Source organism: Pantherophis guttatus, chromosome 5, assembly GCF_059756535.1.
Source record: "Pantherophis guttatus breed Tessera chromosome 5, ASM5975653v1, whole genome shotgun sequence".
Taxonomy (NCBI): domain Eukaryota; kingdom Metazoa; phylum Chordata; class Lepidosauria; order Squamata; family Colubridae; genus Pantherophis; species Pantherophis guttatus.
Window position 1 is genome coordinate 46,497,605 of NC_142067.1, and position 18,947 is coordinate 46,516,551.

Genomic DNA, 18,947 nt, shown 5'->3' on the forward strand with positions numbered 1-18,947 from the left:
GGTCAGAGTTATATAAGATAGCGCTAGCAGAGCCTATGATATGCATCATTTTGACATGTATATTCTGTACTACTTTAGTCTGTAGGATTAGGATGAGGATATTGAAGCAATATAAAGCTGATATATACATTCTGACAGACCTTTATTATAAATATTCATTATATGCATTTTTTTACCCTTGGTTTACCCTTGAAACTGATTTTTCTCCTTAAATCTGTAATTTCCTGGCTTATTCCTATATGTAAGTATAATTGCTGCAGCCTTTCTGGACTCCAACAAAGCTCTAAAAACTCAGGGTCCCTTACAGCTTAGCTTATCTAAATAGGTCTATGATCTTGTTGTGATTGCAGATGTGATATATATGCGATATACTATAAGGTGATTCACTTGTTTTGGCATTGTTTAGTATGCAAATTTACAATTATGGACGATATAAAAATGATGACAGTATGCATTTCATGAAGCATGCATAAATGTCCTAGATAAACCATTTTTCCTGCAGAAGGTGAAAGGTTTTTACATAGAATTAGTTAGTAAACTTTATTAGTGAAGTGCCATGAATTTCAGTAGGACATGTGCAAAAAACATTGTCATGGATATCAGAAGCTCTGCTTGACTGAATCACTAGAATTTGCAGAAATATGCTTCCCTAGTTGGGTTCACTGTTAGACATTTTAAAATGAATTCCAGTCGAAGCCTGGAGACACATTTATGCTAATGTATTGGAACCACATTTTATTTTAATGTATTAGTTTTAAAAGCTTTATGAATATAATATTACTTACTATGGAAAAACCTTTATTTCTAATAATACAAATATTTATTTCTCTTAGTTTTTGTCATTTATTTTGGATATAATCAGTATTAAAGTGATCGGTTATATGAATTTGTTATCTCTGCAGTGAAATGAATGAAATCCAAGAGTCTAAACTTTTGGACACAGAGAAAATCCATATCATAATTAGACCATATGTCAATCAAACATTGCAAATTCTTTTTCAAGCAAAACAAACATAAGGCTCCAAATTTTTGAGAACTCTGTCCTATCCAGTTTTATAGAAATGATCATTTATATATTGAGGGGAAGGCTAAGCTTAATTCTGAGTATTTCAGTATTTTTTTCAGGATTTTTTTTCTAGCTGATAACTAGCCTTCTTATAAAATTATGCTTCTGATTCCTAAGCAGTACACATAATCAATTTTAATTAGAACAATCATTTTTAGCAGGCAGGATTATAAATATTGACCTTGGAAAGTTGATTTCAAATGCAATATTTAGTTACACCAAAGATGTCCAGGATTTCAACCCAATTTTCCACTTGATTTGAGTCCTGCGATTTTGCAAAGGTCATGCAGAATTAGTTATTCTGCTAAATGTTAACCCCAGGAATACATTGGCTTGTCTTTCTTTCATTACAATTAATTCAGTAAACAACCTATTATGCATCTTCACATACTTTTCTTTTCTAGTCATCTCCATTACCTTGTTTATTTATTTATAAAATGGCAGGCTCCGTTACTAATCTATAAAATAGAAGAACTACTATTCTATAGCAATCTGGAAGGCCACTTTGCCACTGAGGACTTCATTTTTAAAAATCCGAATACAAGTCTCCTGCTACATGTACAATGTCAGCAGAAGAACATAAAACGTACATATCTCTGATGCAAGATTTTGCCCAAGGGCTTTAAGGCTATGATCTTCTGATGAAATAATAGCCATCAGAATTCCACCTCCAGGAAGTTTAGAAATAAATACCAACAAGACAAACTGACTTTTCAATCTAGAAGTTCCTGGAGAATTATACCAAACTAATGTCCTTCTCTCAAGCAGCAGTCATCACTTTATTTCATGACCATAAATATTATCCCTGTAAATTTTGCAGCCTAGGAAATTAAAACTGGTTATTACTTCAATGTATATTTGGAAGCTCTCATTCCATGTATGGCTGAAATCTTCATAAAACATTAAAGTTTTATTTACAAAACTGTAAGCATTATATGCCCAGAATAATCAAGCTGATAGGGCCTGCAGCATGCCTCCTCTGCCAGCACGGGTGGGACAGGCCAATCCTAGTGGGATGAGATGATCCTTCAAGTAGCCTGGACCTATGCCATGAAGAGCTTTAAAGGTGATTACCACCATCTTGAATTGCACTTGGAAGCAGACTGCAAGCCAATGTAGCTTGTGGAGAGAGGGTGTTACATGGGCCCATTCTTCAGACCCTAAGAATGGCAGCTCTCACTCCACATATGGCTGAAATCTACATAAAATCTAAAATATTTAGTTGCAAAATTTTAAGCATTATATACTCATTTTTGCATGAAAAAATGTAATTTTTAAATTAGAAAAAAATGCCCATCTATACCCTAAGATCATGCAAATATTGTTGGTGTTGTATATGAGCACTACCTTTGACCCAATTTTGTTAATAACAATGGCTGTTCCCTTTCTTCTATGATTTTCTTTACAAAGTAGAGAATTTGATGGCTCTCTGCTGTTAAGTGACATATTCCAGCCGATTTCAGTTTGCTGATTCTCAAGGTATAAATATTCATCTTGACATTTCTATGCTGATAAAATTAAAGTTGCCTTAGCTCAACATTATGATTATATACATATTTTATAGCATCAAACTTTCCTATTGTCTTTGGGTAATCAGCAACTGAATGTCCTTTCAGTTTTAATTCAGCTATTTTATAAACACCTGTGTTACATATACTTATCTTCTATTCTTCCCTAGCAGCTCATTGGATATCTTCCACTCTGAGTGATTTATCTTCAATAGAACATTGACATTGTCCTGATTATGGACATCTGTATGGTTTTTTAAATAAAAATATTGGAGCAAATGTGCCATTTCCATCAGCAGTGCATCCCATGCCTGTGATGGGCAATCAGGGTAACTCTGGGAGTGTATACTCTCATATGATACTTCATAGTATTGTTGAGAAATACATATTCCTTTACCATTTCCAATGAATAATAGGAAGCTATTCTTTCACCCTTAAGATAACTTTAGCAAGTCACAGGATAGATCAATTAAAATAAAGAAGAAATTTGTCATTGATGCCAGTGAAAAATGGACTTGATCTTTACAGTGATATTTATATATTCTTTACATTATTTAAGTGATTTACACCGCCGTTTGCATATTTTAAAAATATTTTTATGGTTTCTTTCACCCTTAAAAAAATGGTAAACAGATTGTGCAATATATTAAAGCCTTCTGAGGCACATCCACAATTGTGTAGTATATCCAATTTTCATCATTATTATTATTTTACAGAAATGTAGCACATACTTTCAGAATCCTGCAGATTCTCAATAGCTGAAAGTAGCCTCGTCCTGTCTTCTGGATCTTTGATGTTGAGTTCAATTAAATGCTTTTCATGTAGATCTTTCAAATCTTCTAATGTCTGATAGCCATTTAGCAAAAGGCTTGATAAATAGTCCTAGAGGGAAAACATTTAAAATTTCAATTGTAATAACGATTGACATTTATTTTCAGGAAATGCAAGATGGCCAAAAGGGCAGATAGAAGTGAGGGAGACAGGTGTTGCCAAGTACATGAATTTTGGTAATGTTATCACAGGGATACGGCAATGGCCATAAATTTCGGGACTGGTCGTAACTACCATTAGTTCAGTGCCTCATAATTTCAATCACTGAACAAATGGTCACTAAAAGAGTACATCCTAATCTGAACACAAAACATGATCATTCTTCAAATAAAATTCATTTAAGTTGTGACATATTGGTCAAAATGTGTCAAAAACCCATCAGTACTGTCCCAAGTATAAATAGCACAAATATGACTAAGGCTAGTAACTTACTCTATACCTTCTATATTTTATTAAAGAGCTATGTGAAAGTTTAATTGATTTTAAAGGTAAATATCTCTAGGGCCATTTATTGTTAACTACAGCATATGGAAACTTAGAATGTAAGAAAATATATGGTAAATAATGTGAATTATCAAATGAAATGACAGGAAAGAAAATAAAAATGTAGACTGATTGTAAAAATAAGAGAAAAAAATGGATATACTCGAATGAAGATGTTTTTCTAGAGTGGAAATAATGAAGACATGCAAGAAATTGAAGGTATAGGTATAGTTACGAATGACAGAATTAAAATATATATCAAGACATAGGAATTCATATTATCTAGATTATGTGGGTATATATGACAGCAGAAATCCAGAGATTGGTGATAGTTGCAAATGCAGACAGACAGACAGACAGACAATTAACAACAGATCCCACTTCCTCTCACCCTCTCACCCTATTAATATATAAGATAAGCTTTATTGTCATTTTTTTCTGTGGGCACTCTGGCACACATTAAAGATGAAATTCTGTTGCCTGTTCTCCAAAGTGTACACGTACATAACACACATATAGATATATATGGGAATTTAGAGGATTCTGAGCTGTGATCTTAGCCAGGATTTTAAACATTTTAATTAACAAACTTATAATGACGCGGGAAAACACCCGAGATTTTAACTTTTTACATACACACGCCCACGAAAACTTAAGAAGACACATACATGTGTGTGTGTGTGTGTGTGTGTGTGTGTATGCATATGTCTACACCCTAACATATAAATACATATAAATATTAATCACAATATATATACTAATACCCACAAACACTATGGGAGGAGGGGGGCTATGTTATTATTTGATCAACCACCTCCACTCTGATGCTTGGGCCTCAAGCTAATTGGCAGAGCCAGGTCTTTAGGCCCTTATGAAAGGTCAGAAAGGTTAGGATCAACCTCACACTGGGGGCAAGATGTTCCAGAGGGCAGATACAATGGCAGAAAAGGCCCTTCTCCTGGACCCCACTAGCCAGAATATTTAGGCTGACAGGTCCCACAACATGCCTTTTCTGCCAGCAAGGGTGAATTTGGCCAATCTCAGTGGGATGAGATGTGTCTCAAGTAGCCTGGATCCATGCTATGAAGGACTTTAAAGATTATTACCAACACCTTGAATTGCATCTGGAAGCAGACTGGTAATTAATGTAGCTTGCAGAGCAATGGTATTAAATGGGCAATTGTTTGATCTCTAGAACTGTCCGTGCCACCACACTCTGCCCCAGCTGTAGCTTCTGAATGCTGGTCAAGGGTAGCCCCATGTAGAGCGCATTACAATAAACCACCCGTGAGATGACTAGAGCCTGAATGACTGAGCACAGGGATTCATGATGCAGAAAAGGCTGAAACTGGTGCACAACCTGAAGTTTTGCAAAAGCTCTCCTAGCCACAAATGCCACCTGCTGTTTAGGCCAGGGTTGTGAATCCAGGAGAACCCCCAAGTTGCAGACTGGATCTATCTGGAGTAGTGCTACCCATCCAGAGTCAAAGATAACAAAGTCCCAGATATTGGGACCCCATGCACCCAAAGCCATTTGATCTTGCCAGTCAAAGCCTGTTGTCCTCTATCCAGGCCTCCACAGCGTCCAAGCACCGCAACAGGGCAGCAACGGCGTCACTTGGGTCACAAGCAGTGGAACTTGAGTATCGAGTTAGGTATCATTGGTATATGGCAGATACCTGAATCCATGGTGATGGATGATCTCACCTGGATTTCATGTATTTAAGTTTAAAATCAACTATGTGTGCATATGGAAAATGAATGACTGAAAAACATGATTGATTTGATTATGATAAAAGATTGAGAATCGGTGAAGGATGCAAAGATGATTAGCAGATATAAATAAGGGATAGATCCTTATTTGGTAGAATCAAAAATTTTGGGGAAAATTAGCATGTAGAAACCAGACTAATGCTACCTTGTTATTTACATAACAATCAAACTGAATAAAATCCACGAATTCCAATTTAATTTGAAACAAAGTAATCCCCAAAAGGGAGAAATGCTATATTAGTCTAAAGCAAGCCATGGACGTAAGCAGCAATTTAGAGCTGGGAAACAAAACTAAAAGTGAAGAATAGCTCAAGTGCACACATTACCAGTTTTAGCTAACCTGGAGATGGATTTGCTCCAAGAATTCCTGAAGAGAATTAGGCTTGGCCCTTTTACTTTTCTTGCGAGATTTTATCTTTCTGGGTGCAGATTCCTCTTCTATAATCAGATCCACGTAAATAAATTTGAAGTTTCCGACCTTGTTGTTTAGCAGACCAGTCCACATGCCCATTGGGGTTTTACAGATGATGTCAATTATATCTCCTTTCTATAAGAAGACCGAGAGGAAAATAGAATAGAAAATAAAGAATAATATAATGAAATAACAGATGATTGCTGATTAATATGGCTGAGCTTTTTCTATTGAAAGAAGTATATTACTTTAAAGAAAGTGAACATGCAACTCAATACTTAATGTATATTTTCTATTTTTAAGAGATGGGTAGTTAAGAAATTAGATAGATAGATAGATAGATAGATAGATAGATAGATAGATAGATAGATGATAAATAGATAGATAGATAGATAGATACACAGACAGATAGATTTGTTTCATGTTAAAATGTATCCTGAAAATTCAACATAATTAAAGCACAAGAGCATGAATGACTACAAAATTCATAATTAAATAGAAATTAATAAATTAACTGAAAAGAACATAGACCCTGCATTTTAAAAGCAGCAAGAAGCTTAACTTCTTCAGGATGCTATAATTTTCATGCAATGGAAGGACCGCAGCTAAAACAAAAAACCCAACGCTCTGTTATAAGCTTTGCATTTTCCATAGTCAACATTAGTAATACAATGCACAACTCACAATAGTGCACACATTTGAATTAACTGCCTGCAAATAAAGTGCATGATATACAGCCTATTCACACACATCAACTTTAACTTTCCCAATGGAAAAGAATTGGACAACAATCCAATCAGTAACTTACCACACAGGCAGGCATTCAAGTATGAATACCAATCTTCTCCTACTCCCTTTGATATCAACATTTCACTCCTACATTATCCGATACAGATTAAGCCAATAGTAATTATAATGCTGTTATGAGGGTTAGATAAATTTGGGGGGAAAGTCATAAAAACAGTAGTCCAATTGCAGTCTTTGAAATAGCTGAAACACTGAAAAAACTCAGATTTATAAAATTTTGGATCAAGTTAGAAGCAAAACTTTAGAAATACACATTTTGATTCAGGGTGGAAACATCTGGGTGGCTACTTCAAGGTCAAAATAATATGTACAACCCTAGATAGGTGAGAAAAGAGATTGGTGGAAGACTAAGCAGAAAAAGAGAATTGCCATCTCCATGTACAATTAAAAATGGTTTTGAATGCAGTCCAAAGTAGTTGAGTTAGCACATTATATTGGTTTTGACTTGATCCAAGACATGAGTTTATCCCATACTTGAAAACACTTAAATTAAATTATTACACTTTTGGAGTGCCTGTGAGTTTTCCCTTCAGCCAGTTTCATATCACTGATAAGCTTAGGGGGGAAAATGTAATTTAGGCAGAAGTCTCTTTTCCCCAGGTTAAAGTTATTACTTTGTTATTTCTACTGAGGAGTGAAACTCTTATTCACACTTTCCTTTGCTGGTGACACAAACACAAGCATCATCTTGTTTTTGTTAATACTGTATGGAAAAATGAAATACCCCCTACTGCTTTCACAGCTATAGGTGAAGTAATATTATATAGCAGTGTCTTTGGAATCATCTGTGAGCAGATCCTAGCAAAGAAACTACAACAGAATTAGTAAATAGAGCTATACAAGCTTAAAGCACAAAGTCATTAATATATGTATAGAATGAAGAAATCTTGCCTTGATTTTTAGAGAGTCTGAATCGTAAGGACTGGGAGTGAAGTCTGTGTGTACTCTGGCTCTGCCACAGAATGGTCCAACATAACTTATTTCTTCATCAAACCTTAGACTGTCTCTGTTGCTTGTTCCATCTGAACAACAAGTTACACCACCTGGAAGCAATAAAAATGATTAATTTTTGTGTAATCTCTAAGATGGGGACCATGTGAAATCAAACTACTCCAAAGAAAACTTTGAAGAGATAGAATTATATATAAACATCTCTACTACAGATAGAGTCAGCCTATTTTGGGGTAAACTGAGGGAGCTGCCTACTATAGAGACAGTCTGCAAGTTCTATTCCTGCCTCTATATGCCACATGTTTACTATGATATCACCAATGTTAATATTCATCTGCCAAGCCAATAAGCTTTTTTTTTAAACAATGAATAGGAGAGCCTGGGTTTTTTTTCCAACTCAGATAATTTGAATGCTTCAGGAAAGTGAGTATAATTTACTAAAATTAGCATTGGAATAGTTCTATTGAATTTATGAGACTTAGTACTACTTAAGTTTGGCTAAATCATTTCCCATAATTTATTCACACATATTTCAGACTAATTATTTCTGAGGCTATGTTAATAGATGAACAATGTGGCCCTCAAAATCCACAAATCAAAAACACAAATGTCATTAAAGTCTGAATTGGCAAAAAGTGATCTGAAGACTAGAGTGTAGATCTTCCTCAAGGCTAAAAACTAATAATATATATATAATATAATATATTATTTAAGCAATCAACCATTGAATATTTCTTCTAAATTCAGGCATATGAGAATGAATTTTTATTGTACATGTTACTGAATACACTTTTAGACACAAGGACTGGGATGCACAGCAGAATGAAAGTTTTAGTTTCTAAGGTTCTATTTTTGGTCAGAGCTGAAGAGTCTTGCTTCAGCACATTTAATTGTAGTAGAATTAGTAGAATATTACTACTCAAATGCTCTTTTGATAGCAGTGATACTGTGAATATATTTTCTCCAAAGCAGCATACATAACAAGCAAATAATTATGCCTGATAAGTTTGCTTAAATATATCTGGGAGAAGTCTAAATAGACTTGCTAGATCATGATGTTTCTAAAAACTCTACAAAGAAATGAACTTGGGCAACAGGAATTAAATTCAGAAGTAGGGCAATGATAAAATAAACCTATGCATTTTTTTGTGAGAACAGGATTTTAAAAGAAACTAAATCACCCATTGGGTCATCCTACTTTTCATATATAATATAGGCTGGCACTGTTTCCCCTCTTCTCACAACACTCAGGAGAAACTTCTTGAAGCCGCCTCCTTGGTTGACATGCTGAACTGCCTACCAGTTTGCTTGGGGTAGGGGGAACAAAAGGATCAATGGACCATCCTTGCTCCTCATCCTGGCATATCTCCAAAGGTCCCCTCCCTTCAGAGAGATGATCATTCATCCTTTGACTGCTGATGCCCCTCAGCCAATCCTAACTTACCAGCAGACATCTGAGATACTCCCTTGTCCTTCCCTTGCTGCTCACTGCTGTTAAGGTATTTTAAGTTTTGGCCTTAGTTCCAAAACAATCAATCACCACTTGCCCATTGGGCCTTGCTACCAGCCAATTGGGTGATGGGTCAGAGGGAAATAAGAAAGAGAGTGGGAATATATTTGTCCTAACTTCTCTTATGCCATGCAATCTACAGATTTCTGGAAAGTGTATAGCAGTAAAGTGGTTACAACTTTGCCAAACTTTAATAGGAATAGAGTAATGTGTTCTCCATTTTGGATACATTCTGTAAATAAGCCAATGTCAGGTACCTTGGTTCAACAATTGTTATCCTATGATGCACGATTTTGCACAATTGAAGGTTATCAATAGACAAATAGGATTGAGAGTTTTAATAGCAGATGAATATTAGATGCATCTGGTTACAGTGAACCTTGTTCTGAATTAAAGCCAAATAGGGAAATTAAATTCATCTAAGAAACATATTGGACAAATGCCTCCATGTACTGGCATTACATATATACAGCTATAAGATATCTCATAATGTTAGGGTTGCCAGGTCTGCTTCCAAAAAATAGCGGACAAGCTGGGGGAGGGGTTAAGTAGTAAAAAAATAAAAAAAATTTACAATTAAATTATATATTTTCTTACAAATATTTTAACACGTATTAAAATAATCACTTCAAAACTTTACTTAAAATTCGAAACATCAAATATATTATAATAATATGTAAAATATTGAATTACATTTTACTTTGCTGTTGTGTGTATTTTTTATTTGACTGTGCAGCTTTGATCAATTCTTTGTGTTTAAGGAATAATTTTTTAATTTCAGTACAACATTGAGAAATATTAAAAAATATACAAAGTTCACTTCGAACTGATGGTACAAGCAGTCGGTTATGTTCGTCAGTCCACAAATTTCCCATGACACTGAAAATTCGTTCAATGTTTGCATTTGATACCGAAATTGATGCACAATACTGGAACAGTTTCAGTAAACTCGGAGCTGGCTCTTTCTTGAAAAAGTACGTCCACTTAACAAGGGATGAATCGCCCTGCCGATGAACATAAGCTTCTTCTAAGGCAGAAATTTCATTGAAGAGAGTGTTGGATGGAAGTTCTTCTCGCCATGGTGATAATAACCAGATGTTCGTCATTTCTTCTAAAGTTGGAGGATTATTGCGATCAATTAGATTGCAACAACTTAGCGTCTCATATACTGAATCGGTGAAATTATACAACTTTTCTAGGTACGCAATGGCTCTTTGATACACGTTAATGGCTTCTTTCTTGAACTTTTGCACGGTATTCTCAGGCAAATGTTTTTTACGTTAAGGCAAATAAAACTTTCATTCCAAAAAACTGCTCATCGTATTTTTTTTGCAAAGAATCACGCAGCTTACACATGATAATGTGAAGATCACATGCAAGAATTTTCTTGCTTTCCAGCTTCAGTAGGGTGTCTTGCATTATTGACATGAAGAAGTGCGTGAAATATAAATACAATTCTGAAATTGTTAGTTCATCGTTCTTTGTGAGTTCATTTTCCTGATCCGAAATAAGGTTCCAGATAACCTTATGGCACTCATCAGATCCAAGAGAAATAAAATACGATTTTAGAGGTATCCAGTTTAAAAGAAGTCTTTCGACTGCTTTAAACAAACTTAACCAATGTGTTGGAACATGGCGCAAAACTTCATGGAATTCTGACTCGCAAAACTCAAAAAATGATTTCAACTCTTCTCGTTTCTTCGCAGAATTCGAAAATTCGGCAAAAACCTTCAGCACTACATTTTCGATATCAAAAGATAACTGCTTTAATGCATTTTTTGCGCTGTTGTGTAAAATGTGATTATTGCAATGAGCAGCTACAATATTGTCATTTTCCAGCAATAATTTTTGGTAAACAGATTTGTTCACTCCATAATTGACCGATGCATTATCTGCTGAGTAAGCTAAAACATTATTTATTTCCAATTCGTTATCATTAAGAACTCGATACAGCTGACTTTTTATTGATGTAGAATCTTCGAAAGAATCCTCATAAAAGTCTAAAATTTTCACACACAGTCCTTCTTCACAAATAAAATATTGTGCCACAACGGGATACATTTTGCGATTTCCTTTGTTTGATGAGTCAGTGGAGAGAGAAAATGGAATTCCAGTTTTAAGATCATTGAGAACCAACTCAATAGAAAAAGGATACAAAACCTCATTGACAATAGCTGATGATTTGGTTCTTCCACAAGACATCTTTTTTACAATTTCTGAATCATCAAAAATTTGCTTCATTAATTTAATACCACAATTTTGAGCCAGGAAAGAAATATGGTGTTTGATCCCATGGTAAGTTTCAGCCATTTTAGCTACAGTCACTTTCTCACTGAAAGAGGAGTCCTTAACAATGAAAAACGAATTGATTCGCTTGTTGCTGGAAGCTATTTTCTTCTTATCTAAATGATTTTTTGTGCTTGCATGCTATGTGACAGCTTTTATACCATTATATTCAATTGTGAACGATTTCTGACACAATTTACAGTAGGCCGTCATATTTGTTCTGTCAGTTTTGTTGTTGGTAATCCATGCAAAAGTAGCTTCCCAGTCTTTGGTGTATTTGCACACTCCTCTATTTCATTTTAAAGAATTTGAAATCTCGCTGCTGTCACTCTCATCACTTGACGCCATTTTAGGTCAGTCGACACAAGCTACAATACATTTTAAAAATGTGAACTGTACATAATTTTATAATATATTTTTATTTTAATCTCATCATTAATTTTTTTGGAGAATCGAGTTCAATGGACATTCGATCTTTGTCTCATTCTAACTTATGAAAAAAAAGACAAAACACGATTCTCTTATCCTTATTCTCTTAGACTGTACAGCTTTAGATTACATACCAATTCATCATAAAGCTTTCGAATAAAAAAAATGTCCACTATTTTGTGAAAAAAAATAGTGAACATAATGTGAAAAAAGCGGACTGTCCGCTCAAATAGTGGACACTTGGCAACCATAATGTTTAATAATGAAATACAAATGTTTACACAAACTTTATGGTGGTTTAATTCTTCAGTACCCCATTTCATAGTATTAATACAATTCAGGCAATCTCACTTTTCATTTGTAACCTGCCAATGATTTCTTAGAACTGCTTTACTCTGTCTTTTTTTAATTGCAGAAAACCTACTAAGGAGAGAAATATGTTTAGAAGCCCTAGAAAGTCAACTTTTCGGAGGTATCCACATGGTTAATTTTAAGATATGTTTAGTAATGTGATGAGCTCAATAGAAATGCAAAAAGAGAGATGTAAAAACATTCCATGCATTAACCATGGTTGATTTTGGTTTAATTGTTTGGCCTAGGCACACATAGAAGGACACTTAATCTAGACACAACAATAGCAAATATCAACAAGAGTATTGGCAGGAGGAGGCATGGTGGTAGCAGCTGGATACCCATAAAACTGGGAAATGGATGGACTGATTGTATATGTTGTGGCCCACCAGCAGCCAGCAGATCTGGCAGCAGATTCAGACAGTGAGGAGGTTGGGGAGGAACATGAGCCAGTCCTGGAATCTGGGGAAGGCTCTGATAAGGGCTCTGCATCAGAGGCAGAGAGCGGGCCAGAGCCATATGCCAGTTATCAGCTGCCTTTGGAGTCAGACATCAGTGAGGCAGATGAACAGCTGGAGCCTGTTCCCAGAGTACACATGTGCGGAGTTGCCAGATGAAGGGAACAGCTAAAGAACAAGAGTCAACTTGGGAGTAAGGCCACAGGTGGACGATGAATGGCCCCTTCCAGAGGGAATAAAAGAGGAGCAAAAGGGAGTGGAGTTTGCAGGAGATAATTAGTTCATTACTGCATTCTTGCCAAGTATTGCAGCATCTGAAAGATATCAGCCTGGCCACTATCCAAGCCTGATAAAGGTCGGTAATTGTGAACTATCTTGAAAGACTGCGGGAGAGGAAAGACTTTGCTGGAGAGGAATTCACTGTAAATTAAATAAAAGGGGTTTATCGGGACGAGAACTCGGTTTCGTGCTGCTGGGGAAGCCTAGGTCAGAACAGTATAGGCTACACTTGAAGCCCAGGACACCAACAGCAATGATGGCTAAAAGACAGAAAAAGAAATGAATTGGGAAGATTGGAGAGGTGGGTGGGACAGATGGGTATGTTATGCTTAAAAGCTACGGTATCAGCAATAGTCTAAAGTGAGATAAGGAAAAGGTATTGCTGGCACATTTTGTTTTATCCACAACTCAAAAGAAACTGAATGGTCTGGATTTCAGGTCTGCCAAACTATACAGTAGATCAACCTTTATAGTACAACAGAATTTCAAAATACAAAGGGTATATTTTTTTCCCCATTTGAAATAAAATACGTTTTATGTTTCATGGAAACCCTTAGAGCTCCCTGTTAAAATTATTAGAAAGATAAACATCTGCAAAATATTATCCTGTATTTGAGCACTTCAACAGGCAGAAAACATGTTTATTTGAAAATATGATTGACCTAGACCTAGAGCATGAAAATTGAATTGGTATGTCAGTGAACAATTCTGCTTTAGAATAAAGAATTATTTAGGTTTCTTTTTAAAAAACAAAAACAAAAAGGCAACTTTATGAAACAGACTAACAGCGTAAAAGTGTGTGTGTGTGTGTGTGTGTTTGTGTGTGTGTGTGTATAGATAGATAGATCGATCGATCGATAGATATAGATATAGATATAGATATAGATATAGATATAGATATAGATATAGATATAGATATAGATATAGATATAGATATAGATATAGATATAGATATAGATATAGATATATATAGTGTTTTCTATCGAGACACCTGGTCTATATATACTATATATATATATATAATACATCTTAGTAAAATATCTACTAGTTTTTGCTATTTGACCATTGAGTTCCACCAAAACATAGCTCTTCCATAATATTTATGTGTATTAACAATCAGATAGAACAGGTCCTAATATGTATTTTTTATTGCTATAATGAAAGAAAAAGAATTTTAGATACTATCCTCATGACTAGACCCTATCCCCAGAGTACTAGAGCTCACTTCCAATAAAATTTATAATGATTGGGCTATTTAATTGAATTTATGTTTCCACCCACATAAATATTTGTGGCCAAGCAACTAGGAAGAATCAGCAAGGTATTCTGTTCTTCAAATGCTTCACTTCGTTTTCTCCAAATGTGCCGTGTTGTATTGTGGCCAACAGTTTGTGTTTCATCAGTCAAAAGCACTTTGTTCCCAAACATTTCAAACTAATTCAGACATACTTTAGACAATGACTAATGCAGTTGAGTAAAGATTATATTCTGACAACTCTTACAGGCCAAATATTGCTGTATAAGCAATATTGTATTCCAGATGATTGGACAACAACTCCAGTGTCAGCTAAAATTTTGAGGAGCTCATTTGTAGATCTGTGGGTTCTGAATTGCCGATTTAGCCATTTTTGCACAGATTTTTTTTCTTGGTCTTCTGAATCTTGCCAAGTTTCATATAACTTCAATTTCTTAGCAGTGTTTCTCACTGTTGAAATAGCTACCTGGAAACCTTTTACAAGTAATCCTCAATTTACAGCATAGCTATTCATTTAGCAACTGTTTGAAGTTTCAACAAGATTGAAAAGTGACTTATGGCCAATCCTTGCATTTATGATAGTTGCAGCATCCCCATATTTACATGATCAAGATTCGGGTTCTTGGCAACCGTCATTTATTTATGATGGTTGCATCATTATGGGATTATATGATTACTACCCTTCCCAGCGAGCTTTCGAGGAGCAAATTCAATGGCGGGTACTGGATTCACTTAATAAATCCCCTATTCATTTAACAGCTGTAATGATTTGTTTAATAATCATAGAAAATATGGTTGTAAAATTGGGCGTGACTTAATAATTGCCTTGCTTAGCAATGGAAATTCTGGTCAAAATTCTAGTGGTAAGTTGAGGACTACTGTAGTTAATGTCTTTTATATCCTATATATGCTTTGTAAGAACATGGTGCTTCATTTTTAATTGTTCAGACACAACTGAGAGATTATGCATTTTCTCACCTTTGGAACTATCTTCCCCTGGCTAATTGTAGATCTAATAAATCGATCACCTTTTGTGATATTATTAATACTTTACACTGTTGTAAAAAAAATAGTAGTGAATCAATTTGAAGAATTTCCAAAGTACTACATTTGCCATATTTATTTTTTATTGTGAATCTGTAATATGCATACAAAAATAGCAAGTATGCATTGATATTTTATTATTAATATGCAGAGAGTATACAAACTTTTTTTTAATTTATAGATTCACTGAACAAACATAGATTGCCTGGAGGACATAACTTTTGAATGGAAAAGACTGGAATATTTACTTCTAGAATTTTCTACCAGGCTGATCATCTACAATTTCTGGACTAGAAAAGGATTGTGTTATTTTCAGGCAAGTGATTTAAATAAGGTTAACATTTTCAGTCAGCTACATATACTTTCTATATAATTATTTTTTACTTACTTGAAGAACTTTGGCCGCTATTAAGACTATAGAGGCTGTCCATGGAGTCACTTGCCTTTATAGAAGCTGTGATTGGTTCTCCTCCAGGGTCACTGTCCCTATTTGAAGTAGAAAAACTTTTTCCCCCTTCATTCTTGAGAATCAGAGAGAGAGATAATATTTCTTTTAGATGTTGCTCTTCATTACACAATATCCACTTTTTAACAAGGCATTTTTATTAATTAATTGTTTTCAGGCAAGGAATAGCAATAGCACTTAGACTTATATACTGCTTCATAGTGTTTTTTTACAGCCCTCTCTAAGTGGTTTACAGTCAGCATATTGCCCCCAACAATCTGGGTCCTCATTTTACCCACCTTGGAAGGATGGAAGGCTGAGTCAACTTTAAGCTGGTGAGATTTGAACTGCCAAACTGCAGCTAGCAGTCAGCTGAATTAGCCTGCAGTACTGCACTCTAACCACTGCGCTACCTTGGCTCTATAGGAAGCATTATAATATCAAGACTTTACATGGTCATTACTTACCATTTGATAAATAATTGTGTAACAATAGCTTCACAAGAACTTTGTATAATGTCAGTTACTATTACTAACAGCTCTATTACTAACTCCTAAATAAAGCTGACCCATTTTTTTTTCTTAAATCTTAAAACAAATTGGTTTCTATGCATGAAAGTCTTAGTATATTTAAGATTTTCTATTGGAAATCATTGAATATAGTCTTACTTTATTTTTCCCACAGTATGCTGCATGAAGGACTTGTGAACATGCATTTTACTCACATAGGAAACTTGGGTGTATTATTTTCTGTCCTTTGAATAAAAATCACTAGCATTGTTTTCTTTCTCAGGACATCATTGTGACATTTCCAGAAGCAATTTCTTTCTTCAGTCCTTCACAATGCATTTTTAGAACCGGTTTATATTTATATATTTTGCATTGCATATTTTGCTTTAATGAATATTCAGTCAATTCTGTCTACCTTCTGCTAGACCGGGGGTCTGCAACTTTAAACACTGAAAGAGCCATTTGGACCGTTTCCCACAGAAAAGAAAACACCAGGAGCCTGACTATTTCTTGAGCGGCCATAAAACTAGCATATGTAGTTGAATTAAATGTTCTGTTTTCTTCTGAAACTTTTCTTTTCTTGGATTTATCCATAGTTGGCCTACCGGAGGTTGAAAAGCTCAATAAATCATGTGCTGGCGGGTGTCGCACATTGGCAGTTGTGATGCATATTTTGAGTGACAGGGAGCCGCAGCAGAGGGGTGAAAGAGCCACATGTGGCTCCGGAGCTAGACTCATTTCTGTGCTAGACTCATTTTTTAAAATTCTTTGCAGCTACCTTTAGTACTTTCAACAAATCCTGCTCTTTTCATTTTACAGACTTTCTCTGAACTGTTTCCACATTATTTTTTTAATTTTGTTGAACAACATTTGTTGAACAACATTTCATTGAACATATATTAAATTTTACCTTCACAATATAAAAAAAGTGGAAGATTTTGGAGAAGGAGGAACAGAGGCAAGGAAAGTCTTAAGCACCTTTTTCTGCTTATCCATCTATTAGAATTATATCACTAGGTTTTTTGCTGCATGCCTTTCCATCATGATATCCTTACACAGAACCTCTTGAGTATTCATTAAAACTGTGATTATGAGTTATCTGATTTCTGGAAAAAAAGTTACTTATATTTGAAAATTTGGAGTCTGAAATTGGTCTTTTTGGATAACCTGGATAGGAAGAAGCTATGTTTTTCTGCTTTATCTTTGGAGAAAGGGATGCCCTGAGAGGAAGTTATGATTTGCACAAAAAACAAATTTTTGTATACCCTCATGTATGGGAAGAACCAAACACATTTTCTCATGGAAAACCAGAACTTTTGTTATTGTTGCATGGTTGTGGTGTGAGAGGATCTATGAAATATAAATAGAGGAACATGCCTGCGAGGATCTAAGATTTAGTCAATGAGTTACCTTCAGAAGGGTTTTTTGCTATAACACAATTACTTTGCTTTTTAAAATTTGGCCCAATGGAAGGTATTTATCAAAAGGTTAATCTTAGCTAAAGACATTCCTAATACCTAGCAAAAATATCAGGCACCTGATATTAAACCTTAAATTTCTTTTGCGTACCATATACGTAGATATGGAAAAACTGCAAGTATGCAAAAAAGCCACAACAAAATGATTGTTAAAATGAAGTGTGTTTACTATCTTCTTCTTCCTTTGTCTTTGTCTTTTGTTTGTTTGTTTGTTTATTTCAATCTTTCTGAGTAGATGGTGTACTGGAATTGTAAATATATACAATTTTCATAATTAGACCCCCTGCAATTTGCATACAGAGCAAATCGATCAACAGATGATGCTGTTAATATGGCTCTGCACTACATCCTACAACATCTTGAATCTCCAAAGACCTACACAATGGTCCTCTTTCTACACTTTAGTACAACATTCAACACCATTATTCCAGACATTCTTCTAACTTAACTAAACCAGCTAGCGGTACCTGAACACACTTGTAAGTGGGTCATAAGCTTCCTAAAAGACAGGAAGCAGCAGGTGAAGCTAAGCAGAATCACATCAGATACCTGTACAATTAGCACAGGGGCCCCCCAAGGCTGTGTGCTCTCTCCACTTCTCTCTATATACCAATGACTGCATCTCAAACGATCCATCTGTTAATTTCTATTGAAATTGGCAGATGACGCAACAGTGATTGGTCTTATTCGAGACAATGATGAATCCACATACAGATGGGAGGTTGAACAATTAGCCATATGGTGTGACCAGAACAATCTGGAACTGAACACACTCAAAACTCTAGAAACGGTGGTAGACTTTAGGAGAAACCCTCCCATTCTACCACATCTTACAATACTAGATAACAGAGTATCAATAGTAGAGACCTTCAAATTTCTAGGTTCTACCATATCTCAGGACCTAAAATGGACACCTAACATCAAAAACGTCATCAAAAAAGCACAACAAAGAATGTCCTTTCTGTACCAATTCAGAAAGTTCAAACTGCCCAAGGAGCTGCTGATACAGTTCTACAGAGAAATTATTGAGTCTGTCATCTGCACCTCTATAACTGTCTGGTTTGGTTCTGCA

At 35.2% G+C, this 18,947-nt stretch overlaps 1 protein-coding gene across 2 annotated transcripts in view; it reads right to left on the reverse strand.

Moving 5' to 3' along the window:
* Nucleotides 1-18,947, reverse strand: part of SAMSN1 (SAM domain, SH3 domain and nuclear localization signals 1) — an 80,739-nt gene that overhangs the window by 6,049 nt on the left and 55,743 nt on the right. For both annotated transcript variants that reach the window (XM_034422770.3, XM_034422904.3), the window contains 4 exons: nt 15,832-15,964; nt 7,772-7,923; nt 6,002-6,208; nt 3,306-3,456 (listed from right to left, as the gene is read on the reverse strand). In XM_034422770.3, the coding sequence (XP_034278661.2) occupies nt 3,306-3,456; nt 6,002-6,208; nt 7,772-7,923; nt 15,832-15,964 (643 nt within the window). The remainder of the gene's footprint in view (nt 1-3,305; nt 3,457-6,001; nt 6,209-7,771; nt 7,924-15,831; nt 15,965-18,947) is intronic.